The sequence below is a fragment of the Solanum lycopersicum genome, chromosome 2, assembly GCF_036512215.1.
Source record: "Solanum lycopersicum chromosome 2, SLM_r2.1".
NCBI classification, from domain to species: domain Eukaryota; kingdom Viridiplantae; phylum Streptophyta; class Magnoliopsida; order Solanales; family Solanaceae; genus Solanum; species Solanum lycopersicum.
In genome coordinates, this window is record NC_090801.1 from 56,126,559 (window position 1) to 56,140,438 (window position 13,880).

The 13,880-nt window shown below is 26.5% G+C and overlaps 2 protein-coding genes across 2 annotated transcripts; one reads left to right on the plus strand and one right to left on the minus strand.

Moving 5' to 3' along the window:
- The first annotated feature begins 219 nt into the window (after positions 1-219).
- Positions 220-4,263, plus strand: LOC101256153 (hyoscyamine 6-dioxygenase-like). Its single transcript, XM_004233103.5, has 4 exons — positions 220-692; positions 951-1,204; positions 1,791-2,112; positions 3,942-4,263. The coding sequence occupies exons 1-4, from the start codon at positions 477-479 to the stop codon at positions 4,185-4,187; spliced, it is 1,038 nt and encodes a 345-aa protein (XP_004233151.1). The 5' UTR covers positions 220-476; the 3' UTR covers positions 4,188-4,263.
- Positions 4,264-7,351: 3,088 nt separating this feature from the next.
- On the minus strand, positions 7,352-9,120 carry LOC101255854 (berberine bridge enzyme-like 8). Its single transcript, XM_004233102.4, has one exon. It carries the CDS (start codon positions 9,089-9,091, stop codon positions 7,487-7,489), a length of 1,605 nt encoding a protein of 534 aa, XP_004233150.1. The 5' UTR covers positions 9,092-9,120; the 3' UTR covers positions 7,352-7,486.
- Between the last annotated feature and the right edge of the window lie 4,760 nt (positions 9,121-13,880).

Genomic DNA, 13,880 nt, shown 5'->3' on the forward strand with positions numbered 1-13,880 from the left:
GGACAAGTGATGTGTGGCCAAGCTTGTCTGGAAAAATATAATAAATTAACTACTCTGATGACATCTTATTCGTTTGGTTGAGATTTGAGAGCAAAAGGCTAAAATAAAATATGCTGGAGATTCGAAATGTTTAATCATCAAATGTTTAAATATTTAATTAACACCAATACTTAAAATAGTACTATATTACCTTCCGTCCTTGTCACTATTTTCTTTTTTAGAGTCAAATGATAAATATTTTATAATGTATTTTTTTCATCAACTTACGATTTACAATATTTTCTATATAGTTTTTAAATATCTATTTTTTTAATTTAAAAGATTGAATTAATGTAATCTAATTTAACTTTAAAAATTAATTAAATTAACAGATATTTTTTCTTAAATATAATTAATTTAGTTTTCGAAACATACAACTTTTCCTAGCCTATAAATTTTGTCATAGAGTTTATGTGAATTTTCATAACATTTTTAATATGGAAAATAAACTTGTGTCAAGTTGGTGGAAAAATGTGCAATCTTTGCCTGAGAATTACAAGTTCCCATTAGATCAAAGACCTGGAGAACCTATTGATCCTTTAAAACATAGCACTCCAATTATAGATTTAACTACTCATGAAGATGGAGGATATGCCCAACCTGCAATACTCGAGCAAATAATTAAAGCCAGTCAGGATTTCGGCTATTTTCAGGTTTTCTAATTTTTTTTTTCTCGAATTTAATTTTTATACATTAACGGTATAAGAAAATTATCATGTTTACAAGCCAGTAATCGTCCACTATAAGTTACTTGAAAAATATATTTGACATGTTATCTGTTATTGCACAAATGTAAAGTATATTTTTGTTGATTTTATGAAAAATATGTGTTATCATACCTAATAACACATGTTACCTATTATAACGGGTTCAATTATACTGATTATATTTGTTAATTTTATGAAAAATAGGTGATCAACCATGGGATTTCAGAAAAATTATTGGAAGAGACCATAGGTGTATTAAAAGAATTTTTTAACATGCCAGCTGAAGAGAAAGCAAAGTACTACTACACAGGTGACCCAAATAGCAAATGCAAACTCTACACAAGCAGTTATAATTATCAAAATGAAGATAAACATTGTTGGAGGGATACGTTAGCACATCATTGTCATCCTCTCCAAGATAACTTGCCTTTTTGGCCAGAAAAACCTACTCATTATCGGTATTTCTTTCTGGATAATTGAGAGTCTGAACTTTCTATCTGAAACATCACCTAATGATTAGCGGAACACACCTAGACGTTATAAATGAACTAGACCAAATGATTGTAGATGCATTTGTCCATCTAATATTCCTCCACATGACCATATATAATTAACGACTCTATTTGCAAACACGTTAATTTTTTTAAATATATTTTTAATTGATTATTGTGAAATCCTAAACTCTTCCTTTTTAAATCGGAGATAGCGATATCACGATATAGACGAGTCCACGACTAAAAAGGTGAAGAAGAAGATGATAGATTTCACGGTTGGAATAAATTAATTTATATGATAACAGTTTTAACCTTTAACCTGAAATTAATTTATTTGCCTTTGCCATGGTGAAACGATTTTACCACGTGGAGTGGTACGTGACAAAAAAAAATTAACTAAAAGAGAGAATCTACACACATCATCATGTCTGTTTCGCTAACTGTTGGGTGATATTTTAGATATGAAACTGAATAGTTCAAGTAGCAATAACGCAGATGTTACTTTTTGCTATTATTATATTTAAATTTGTTTCCTAATTACCAATTTCAGAGAAGTTATTAGTGCATATTCAATTGAAACAAGGAAACTAATCACAAAGATTTTAGATGTGATTAGTGAAGGATTAGGACTTGAAAAGGGGTATTTTGGAGGTGAATTAAGCAAAGTTCAAATGCTATCAGCTAATTATTATCCTCCATGTCCTGACCCAAATTTGGCACTTGGAATGCATAGCCATTGTGACCCAAATTTGCTCACAATTTTGCTTCAAGACAGTCATGTTTATGGCTTACAAATCTTCAAGAATGGAAAATGGATTGCTGTTGAACCTATTCCTAATGCATTTGTGGTCATCATTGGTTGCCAATTACAGGTAAATCATATATGTTGGTGTATATATATATATACTGTTACAATTTTTAGATTATGCATGAAAAAAGAGTTCGGAGCCTAAAGGTATAAAATATTAACAAAAATTCTAAAACGGTATATAAAATTTTATATTAATCAAAACGGCAAAATCGCTAGAACAACAGCAATTTTCTCTACCGGAAAAAGCAAAATCGCTGCAGTAAAAAAAATTCAAATTGCTACCTAGGGCAGCAATTTCCATTTATTTAAAAAAAAAATATTTTTTTAGGCAGCGATTTTCTTTAAAAAACAATTTTTAAAGTGAAAATCGCTGTCTAGGCAGCGATTTTCTAAAAAAAAATTATAAGGAAATGAATTTTCTAAAAAAGTAAAAATTAAAAAAAATGAAAATCACTGCCTAGGCAACGATTTCCTTTTAAAAAAAACAACGATTTTCTAAAAAAAATGGATAATCTCTCATCTGCGTATAGAAAACAAAAATATTTTTAAAAAAATCTATAGTAAAATAAATAATATGAAAAAGGTAGTAAACTCACCAATGAAACTAATGATTAGTGATAAAAAAATATGAAGATTAACATTATATGACATTGTGGAATTATTAATAAAATAGGTTAAAAAGTTAGAATTCTATTTGAATTCAAACATCATTTAAATTTAAATTCAATATAATATCTTTTTTTAGAAAGAAAATATTTTTGTTACCTTACTTATTCTTAATTTTTTTTAGAAAGAAAATATTTTTGTTACCTTACTTATTTTTAATTTTTTTTAAAACAATGCATATTTTCTTATAAGCTATATATTTGAATTTCAAAAAAAAAATTGAAAATCAATAAAATTTGTTTTTCCTACGATTTTCTTTTTAAAAAAATAATTTTTTTTAGAAAATCGCTGCCTAGATAGCGATTTCCATTTTTTTAAAAAAAGGAAGCGATTTTCTAAAAAAAAATTGAAAATCGCTGCCTATGTAGCGATTTGAATTTCTTTTTTAAAAAATAAATTAGCAGCGATTTTGCTTTTTCTAGTGGAGGAAATCGTTGTTGTTCCAGCGATTTTGTCGTTTTGGTTAATATAAATTTTATTTACCGTTTTAAAATTTTTGTTAATATTTTATACCCTTTAGGCTCCGGACTCGTGAAAAATACGCAAGTACCTCATAAAAGCAAAATAATTACTAGCATATACTCCTTTACATTCGTATTTCACCAAATAATTACATTACATATCCCTAACTAATTTCGCCTAACTGATATTAAATCAGTATCTTATATTGTATTGGTATAATTAAGACTGATAATTTCGCTTAACTAATACTAAATCAATATCATTTACTGTATTGGTATCATAAAGGCTGATAATTTCGCTGAATTGATATTAAATCAGTATATATATACTGTATTAAAATCATTAAGGTTTCCGTTTAAGAGATTACGCATTGGTCAATAATACTACAAGAATACACATATATACTCTTATAGTATCCTAACTAATAAGTAATTTCTGAACAAGAAATCATAATGATACCAATACAGTATATATATATATATATATATATATATATATATATATATATATATATATATATATATATATATATATATACTGATTAATGAGTATCAGTTAAGCGAAGTTATCAAGCTTAATGATATCAATATAGTATATGATACCGATTTAGTATCAGTTAAGCGAAAATTATCACCCTTAAATAAATAGGGTATGAACTATAACTATTTACGAGAGAATGAATATTTCAGGAATTACTTTGACTTTTAATATAAACTTGCAATTATTTTGGATTTTATCGCTCGTTTAATCTTAATTTTTCAGATTATCAGTAACGATAGGCTAAAAAGTGTGATTCATCGAGCAGTGACAAATTCAAAAGAAACTAGAATTTGTGTGGGTAATTTTGTGATTCCTTCTTCAGATTGTCACATTGAACCTGCAAGTGAATTGGTTAAAAAAACAACAAATATTGCAGCATACAAATCTTATCAGTACAAAGAGTTCTTGCACGCCTATGAAATAAAACATGGAGATTTTGAAGCTCTACTTCAATCTTATAAGCTCTAATTTATAAACTTAATTATGTATGTGTCATGTGTGTCACTATATATATCCTTTGCAAATAAAATATATTTCTATGTTACACTTTGCTTACATATGATTAATTATTACTATTTTCTGGGTACGTGTCGCGCGCGTAGCTAAGTGTATTCATTACTATTAAATGTTAAATATTTTTGTTGCACTAAAAATTTTGAATGAATGATGCATATACATAAGAAGAATTTTTACCAGTTACTGTTACGCGGATAATTGTTAGAGTAAGAGTATTTGTTTGAAAATTAAAATAGTTATCTAATTTTGTATGGATCATTGATAATGAACTTTATACTTTTAGATCTCTTTAATATTAATTAAATAGACAATATACTAATTCATGAGACAATGAACTAATTATAAATGCATGTATTGTCATTCAACATATCTGCTAAGTATTTCATATTTTTCATATAAAACACAAATAATCTAATATATATAATAATATATCTAATCTGTTATTGAGATACTTTTAATTTTATTTGAAAATAAGAAATATAACATTATACATGTTGCACGTCAATAATTATATAAAGTCTAATAAGTAATATCTATTTAATTGTAATGTAGACATAAAAAATTTTAAACCTATCTAACTAAAAAGGAATAAAAAAAATACATTAAAAGAACATTTAAAACTAATATAATAATCACTTACAAATAGTCATCACTATATTTTATATAAAATAGTACAAATAATTGATTATTTTGTCGTAATTCATACTACATGATTACAAAAAACGTATTATTTCCTTCCAAGCATTTTTTTACAATTAATTAATCAATCAATCATAACGTTCTCAATGCCATAAATAACAATAATGTTATTACCCTTAACAGTTTCTATAAAGATTGATGACAAAAAAAAATTTACGATGTATAATTATGACCAGAAAAAAAAAGAATAAGAAAATAAATATAACAAAGATGAGATAATGGATCTTAATTTATAAAGGAAAATTGACATTAACATACTTTAGTAAAAAAATCAGATATGAAATTTATAAATTCGAAAACAACTTTGATAGATTAGCGAAAGTGAAGACAAAAATTGATCCAACAAATTTCTTTAGGTATGAACAAAGTATTCCTGCTCTATTATCTTAATTTAATTAGTAGTAATCTATGCAGTTAATTGCAAAGCCATTATATTATCGGTTTCATAAAATAGGGTTTTTATGTATTAAATAGAAGCATGATATATCGAGAAAAAATAGTGTAACATAGTTTTATCGTATTAATTTCTATAAAGGATGATAACTAATAGTATTTTTGATATAATTTTCAAATATTAACTTTAAAATATTGAATAATTTAATTTAATTTAATTTTTAAAACTGATTATATTAATTCTCATAAAATAGTTCATATTTTGTTGACACCAAACAGATAACATATTGAAAGGTTCAAAATACAATGATATAGGAGTATTATTACTAGTGTACCTGTTTGGCTAGATCTTTTTGAAGTAAAATATATTTATTTATTTTTTAAAATATTTATTCTAAACCGTTGATGAAATATTTGGTTAAAGCGTTTACTTTGTGAAATTTTAACTATCGTACTTTGAAATCGTAAATGTAATAAAATAAGAAAAAATATTTACTAACTTACAACCATGAATATCCACTTTGAAACTCAGCTTTATTGAAAGATAGGATAGTTATTGAAAGATAGGATAGTTAAAGTGTCTATTTATACACTATAAAAGTTTGAGGTCAAAGTTTAAATTTGAAGACAATTTAGGGTTCAATATATGTATTATGCCTTTGAATTTATATCACAATTCTCTTTGTCTTCTCCAGGAAGAACAATTAACCCACCACCACCACAAACCTACCTCCATAACGTCATCCCCTTTTTTCCCAACAGCTGACCCATCTCCGACAAAGGAACAACACCAAATAGCTACCTCAGCCACCACAAACAGCCACCCAAAACACTAAATTGATCATTAACATATATCATTGTACAAAATTTTGAAGGAAAAAATGGAAAGATTAGGACAATAATGTCTCAAATTTCAAAAATTATTATGAAATTTAAATTAAAAATTACTTTTTTAAGTATAATGATGAAATTGAGTGAAAAATTGTAAGAATATGATAAGAAGAAGATGACATTAAGTGACAATTTGTAAAAATGTGTTAAGAAGAAAATTTTTGAAAGAAATAAGAGACATGAGAAAAAAGAAAATAGGGTGTGGGAGTTGAAAAAAAAATATTTTTTTGACTTTATTTCAAATTCACGCGCCTAATTTTATTTTCACATCAGTTATGAAATGGTATTAATTATATTTTGAACAAGAATAAATGTTGAATAAGTTGTTATTATAATTAAAATGTGTAATTGAGTTTTCGATATAAATTAAGGGGAAATTTTATATCTTTTCCCTAATTAATTTGACGACAACATTATTATTATATTGAAACTGCTCCTATTAGCTGGCATTAATGCATAGTGATTGTTGTCAACTTGGCACTGAAGTGATTGGGTTTTGATTAAAAAATATGTTCTTTTTTAAATATATAATCAGTTCGTCTATAATTTTTATTTAATTATAATAAAAATATAAAACTCATATTTTTATTTCTTAATATATTTCAAATTGAACTAGGATAAATATTTTTTAAACTAAAAAAGTTATCATTAGAAAAAAATGTGTTTAAAAAGAAAAATAACATTCTAAATGTAAAGGAAATATTTTTATCCATTCAAGTCATTTTTGGATCAAACTATCGTATGAAAATATTTTTATTAATTTCACATATTCCCTCTATTTTTTTCTACTTGTCAAATTTTGACTTATACAAGAAATCCAAATATTGATTGCTATAATGAGGATATAATAAAAATATTGTCCTTTGTAAAAAATGACGAAGTAAAAAGAAAAAAGATCATTTTTTGTTCCATTTATTATATGTAGTCTTTACTAAAATAAAAGTACATAATCATTAGTATTTATTATTTCATAAAACGAATACATAAATAACATTAATCTTTCAATTTAATTAATTAAAATAAACTATAAATTAAAATTATTTATTAAAATTTTTGACTTTAAGTGAATATGAAATAATAAATTTATATGATTTGTTAAAGAACGTAATATATAAAATGATAACTTTCAATCCTTAAACAAACTATTATTTAATTTATAATCTTCATAAACAAATCTAATATCTATCACTAGTGTGAATATTACATTTTAAGAATCAAACTAAACAATATTAGAAAAATGAAATACATCAAATATATATAACATTTACTTAATTCCTCCAAGAAGGGTAAACTGGTATGCTTTGTTCATTCCTAAAGAAATTTTGAGGATCAACTTTAGTCTTGATCTTCACCAACCTATTGAAATTTTCCTTCTTGAAATACTTTATCCCATACACTTTACCTTCAAAATAACTTAATTTCCCATTATGTGTAGTTCCCAAATCAATATCCCTATAATTTAAGAATGCTAATCTTGGTGATTTTGACACAAAAGGTGTCATATAGTTATAAAGTACTCTTGTCAAGTTGAGATAATGGTTTGAAGCTTCAACTCCTTTTTCATTCCAATTGGTTGAGTATTGAATCTTTGCTATATTTCCATCTCTATGTGGGAATGGCTTAGCTAAAGGTGAGATTTCACTCATTCTTCCACCATAAGGATTAAATACCAAACTTGTTGGTGTTTGTAGTTCTATCATTTTCTTGAATATGAACTCTAACCCTTCTTTTGACATTGGTTTTTGTAAGTAGTCTGATTTTCTTTTCAAGTATGTTAGGGGAGGTGACCTACTTAGCAAAGCATCAATAGGGGTAATTGGGGAATTTGTATAGTAAAGCACGGATTCGATCCAAGACATCTCGATGCAATCCTTTCGTTCTAACCCTAGCTCTGGGAAACTCTGGTTGAGAAGTGAGAGGAGTCTGTTCGAGTCTCCAAGATATAGAGTAAAAAAGGAAACCCTAATGGTTTTCTCCGAGGTACGTGTAGTTCTATTGACTACGTCAATGATCATTCTCATGAATAGGTCATTGTCCCACGTGTTAGCGCGACGTTGCCACAGGTAAGCAAGGTCAAGGGCATTTTGGTCATAAAATCTCGGGACTCGAAAAACGGTCACCTTTGGTGGAACTCGTACCAACTTTATTTTATACGACAATACAACTCCATAACTCACCCCACCACCACCCGTAATAGCCCAAAATAAATCCTCCCCCATCGATTTACGATCGAGGATTCGTCCATTAACATCAATTAATTTTGCATCGTCGATATTATCGACCGTTAAACCGTATTTCCTCATCATGTTACCATAACCGGCCCCACTAAAGTGTCCACCAACTCCGACGGTAGGGCAAACTCCCGCGGGAAATCCATAAATGTTGCTTTTTTCCGCGATTCTATAGTAAACTTCGCCAAGGGTTGCACCTACTTCAACCCAAGCCGATTCATCGTCAATACTAACATTTATCGATCGAAAATTGAACATGTCAACGATGAAAAATGGTACGTTGGATACATAAGAAAGACCCTCGTAGTCATGCCCTCCACTTCTAATTTTCATTTGCACACCTTGTGATTTTGCACAAACAATTGATGCTTGAATATGAGATTCATGTTGAGCTGTGAGTATGAAGAGAGGTTTCCTAGTTGTAGACTCATTGAATCTTAAATTTCTTATGTAAGCTTGCAAAATAGATGGAAATGAAGAATTATTTGGAGAAAATACTAATGAAGAAATTGGATAAGTAGGGTTTGAATTTGCTTCAAGACATTCAAGAAATGATAATTGATGTTCATGTGAAGGACTTATTGAAGTAGCAAAAACAAGAAAAATAATAAGACAAGAGGGAAATAATGGAATTTTCATCATCGTATGAATAATTTGATGTGATAAAAATGATTTGATATATGGTATTTTTATAGGGATTTATTGGGATAATAAGTCAATGAAATAGGTTTGAATATTAAAAAAGTTGTAAAATAAATAGGTATACAATCATATCTGTTTCCCAATTTGACCAAAGAAAATTCAAAGTAAGATATCATAATCGTATCAATATTATTATATTGTATGCTTTGACATTCTAGTAGATATAATAATTGTTTACTTTCTCATCATCATCTTCGTAATGTTATTCGTTTTTGTTAGTATTAATTATTATAGGGAGAAATCTCCCTCTACGTTTTACTTCGTAAGCCTGACATAATTTTTTTTTTTTATATATGATATTATATTTATTTTCATTTTTTTACAATTAGTTTTTTTGTTTAATAGAATCGTTAATATTAAGCAAGGGCAAAATAGTCATATTCTAATATTTGTGCCGATAAGAAATAGACCACAAAATATTTTTTTATACTGTAATTTCGAATATTATAAGAAAAATTGATTTGAACGTTGTGATTATAAAACAGGAAAAAATGAATATATGGTAAGAACAAGTCAAAACGAATGCAATGTGAAATTGTGAATGCATATTATGTAATAGACGACTCCTCCATTAATAAGTCAATTTTTCTACATTTATTTTTAAATTTTCAACGTAAAATTTGATTATTTTTTATTTGAGAAAGTTAGTACTTATAAATCTCAATTATATTTTATACATTGGGCCAAAGTAGAGCCATAATTTGCGAAAACTTTATATTTTGGGTTGAAAATCCACTTAATATTTATAAATAATTTATTAATTTCTGTTATTAATTCACAAAATATAATTTAAAATTTTTAGATCAGTTTTTAGTACTTAAACTTTAGAAAATGCTAATTAAAAATTTATAACGTATCGTGCACAAGCACTAATAATTAATGGGTGTCCCCACTTTCTGGTCAACCCTTGAGATTATTTTATTGCTGGAAAATCAATTATTTACTTGTACAAAATGGTTTTGCTTATTTGATTAAAGCTTTTAATGGACTCAACTTTATTGAATCATATACGACTTCTATTTTGTCATTTAGAGCTGATATATCCCTTGTTATGAAAGTGACTCATATATACCCCTACTTGTAAACAAATGACTCACATATACCCTTTTCCTCTAACGGAAATAAAAAAATAATAATTTTCAATCTAAATTTTTATTATTTTTTTCTAAAAAATATAATCTCATAGGAGTAAATTTAATACTCGTCAAATTTTTTTTTTTTGACTTTTTTTCAATGACTAATTTATAATTATTATTTTGTTAATCAAATTTATGTATGTTTCACTAATATTCTTGTAAAACTTATTGTAGATGACCAAATTTTTTTTCTAATATAAAATTAAATTAAAATACACACAAAAAATAGTTTATTTTTCTCTCTTTAAACTAAGGAATGAAAGAAAAAAATAAAATAAGAATAAGAAACTCAAATAATTATAATAAAAGAAGTCAAAAAATAATTTATGAATGAAAAAATTAAAATATACTTTGAAGAAGAATCATATATACCACTAAATAATTTTTTTAAAAAAATTATAAGTAATAAATATAAATTTAAAACTAATTATTTAAAATTCTGTTAAATAAAGGATATATGTGAGCCATTTTGTAACGGCAGGGGAATTTTTAACCAAACTAAGTCACTATATAAAACAATTTACCAAAGTAATATATTTTTCTAAAATTTTACAAAACTAGTATAAACGTATTTCACGGTAACGTTTTAGGGTATATTTTTTTAAAAAAAAAAAACTAACAACATTAGGTTGATATACGTTACTGTAAGTAACGTTTTACTCCTAAAACGTTATTTTCGGTAACGTTTTACTCCTATGAGTAACGTTTTAGGAGTAAAACGTTACTGTGAGTAACGTATATCAATCTGACACCATCAACTTTAAAAAATAAAATATATCCTAAAACGTTACTGTGGAATACGTTTATACTAGTTTTGTAAAATTTTAGAAAAACATATTATTTTGGTGAATGACTTTATATAATGACTTAGTTTGGTTAAAACCTCCGGTAGGGATATATGTGAGCCGTTTGTATAACGATAAGGGTATATATGAGCCACTTTTATAACGAGGAGTATATCAGCTCCAAATGACAAAGTTGAGAGGTATATCAGACCCTTTTCCCTAATCATAAACATACTTAATTACTTACCTATAATCTTCGGCAAATAATAATTATGAGAGTATTTAATATTCGTATTAAAATTCGATCTATTTGGATTCATACAGAATATGTAGGATTCATTTGATGGAAGCCTTTTTTATCAAAAAAAATTTCATATTCAAACTCCATAACAAGACTAATAATTAAGAGAGCAATATCATATGTTGCCTTTGATTTACATGTCTTTTAACAAAATAAAATTACATATATACTAGCAAATAAGTAAAAAGAACTGTCGTAGTCTACAATTATTTTTAAAATTATATAATATACCTTAAAAATAAGTAAAAGATAAATACTTTAGATATGATATTTTTCCTATAAGTGAGGGTGATTATGACTAGTTTTATATTTTTGGAAAAATGCACAAGTACCTCTATAATATGATTAAAATCTAAGAGACACATCTTAACTAAATTAAGGTCCTATTAACCCCTCTCTCTCCCCCTCCCAAACTTTTTTTTTTAAAAAAAAAAAATTATGCATCTTTTTGACTTACGTGAAATCTAAATATCTTCCTCGTGCCTCAATTGCGTGGAGTCATGGAATTTGCAACATAAAATAAAAAGTGCACAAAATAAAAAAAATAAGTTCAAAAGATAATAAGATCTTACTTTAATTAAAGTGTATCTCTGAAATTACGATCATAATCTAAGAGGATACTTGTCATTTTTCTAATATTTTTCTTTCTTGATTTTAAGTAGACACAGTACTATTTTAAAAAAATAATCCCTACAAATCTCCATTCCTACCTTTTAACAAAGAAGCATTAATATTAATAAGAAGAGATTAAATGAGTTACAATCTTTAAGAAACTAATTGTGTGAAAAAAGACAAGCTTTTGTTTTTCCATCCCATGACAGCATGTCTAGTGTTTGTGTATATATGTACCAAATTAGTGTTGCCGATAACTAGTCTTTTTTATCATCATAGCACGAGGTGTATTCTGGATTTGAAGGTGAGATCAAATATTTATTTTATTATTGATTACTTGGGATCAAATACTTAAATTCTAAAAAAGATATTGTGTTGACTAATTTGAATAACTTTTAAAAGGTAAAATCACTATAATATTGATTTTTGTAATTAAAGTAATAAGAAATGGTATACAAGAGAAATAATGATACTCTAATTAGCATATTCAATTAAGTGAAATCTTAATTTCATTTTAAGACATTTTTTAGAATAATTTTGATAATTTGTATAACAATTGGATCTAGTGTAAAAGTTTCAAAAATTATAGTCAATAAGAGATTTACACATTTTGTAATCATGTTATATGTAATGTACAATAATTTATAAGTGATTACAAAATATTATACGAAATGTTTTAGTGTGAATTGAAAAAGAAAATTAATTATGAAATTATAATTAATTAACCATCTATGAGAATAAAATATATGAAAAAAAAAATAAACATAAGATAAATTTTCCAAATTTTGGCTTTAGACCACATTCAATAGATGGTCAGGTATATATTTGCACGATTGAAAGGTTAGCATGTTTGAATTATATGTCGCCCATTTTACAACTAGAGGGGTGAAAATTGTCGTAAAAATTTACACGATATATATATATATATAGTTTTAATAGAAGCGGCACCCATACAGTGTGTGTATATATATATATATATACACGACTACAGTTTTATATTTGAAAAAATTAATATACATCTGCATAACAAATGAATTATGATTTCCCTTAAATAAATTACTCACATTAGTACAACATTGTATTCTCACTATTAGATTTCTCATATAATTAGTATATTTAAGTTGGGAGTCTGAAGCCTAAACAACACTGTATATTATTTATACATAATTAAAATAAGTTTATATGTATATTTAATAGATGTCGAACCATCATAGGCTATCTATTTTTATCGATTATGAACCCCCCATTTGAAAATTCTAATTCCGTCGTCTCTGGACGTACTCACTCATTTTTATATAAATAAGTTGTCTTATTACCAAAAAAATTCAATATTTTGCCCTATAGTGTCTACAATTCCTCCATTCATGGTGAACTGGTGTGCTTTGTTCATTCCTAAAGAAATTTTGAGGATCAACTTTAGTCTTGATCTTCACCAACCTATGGAAAGTTTCCTTCTTGAAATACTTTATCCCATACACTTCCCCTTCAAAATAACTCAATGTCCCATTATGTGTGATTCCCAAAACAAGATCCCTATAATTCAAATATGCTAACCTTGGTGATTTTAAGACAAAGGGTGTCATATAGTACCCTTGTCAAGTTGATGTAATGGTTTGAAGCCTCATTCAAATTTGTATAACTTTTGTACATGGGCAAAGGACATTTTATAATTAGAGAGATTACTCAAATTGATACAATAACATAAGTCTTGATGTATTAATCTTATGCACGAGATATATTAATCGTTAAGCAAGATACATTATATTTTATACATGATATACTAATTTGATGTGCGAGATACATTAATCAGATGCGCAAAATACATTAATTTGATATGTTGATACATTAATCTGACGCGTGAAAATATGAGATTTTGGGGATTTGCAAAACTAATA

Bases quoted from the DNA above. Each gene is read 5' to 3' on its own strand.
- LOC101255854 (XM_004233102.4), bottom strand. From the start codon at position 9,091: ATGATGAAAATTCCATTATTTCCCTCTTGTCTTATTATTTTTCTTGTT.
- LOC101256153 (XM_004233103.5), top strand. From the start codon at position 477: ATGGAAAATAAACTTGTGTCAAGTTGGTGGAAAAATGTGCAATCTTTG. The intron at 1,205-1,790 runs GTATTTCTTTCT...TACCAATTTCAG, and splicing joins GAAAAACCTACTCATTATCG to AGAAGTTATTAGTGCATATT. The intron at 2,113-3,941 runs GTAAATCATATA...TTAATTTTTCAG, and splicing joins TCATTGGTTGCCAATTACAG to ATTATCAGTAACGATAGGCT.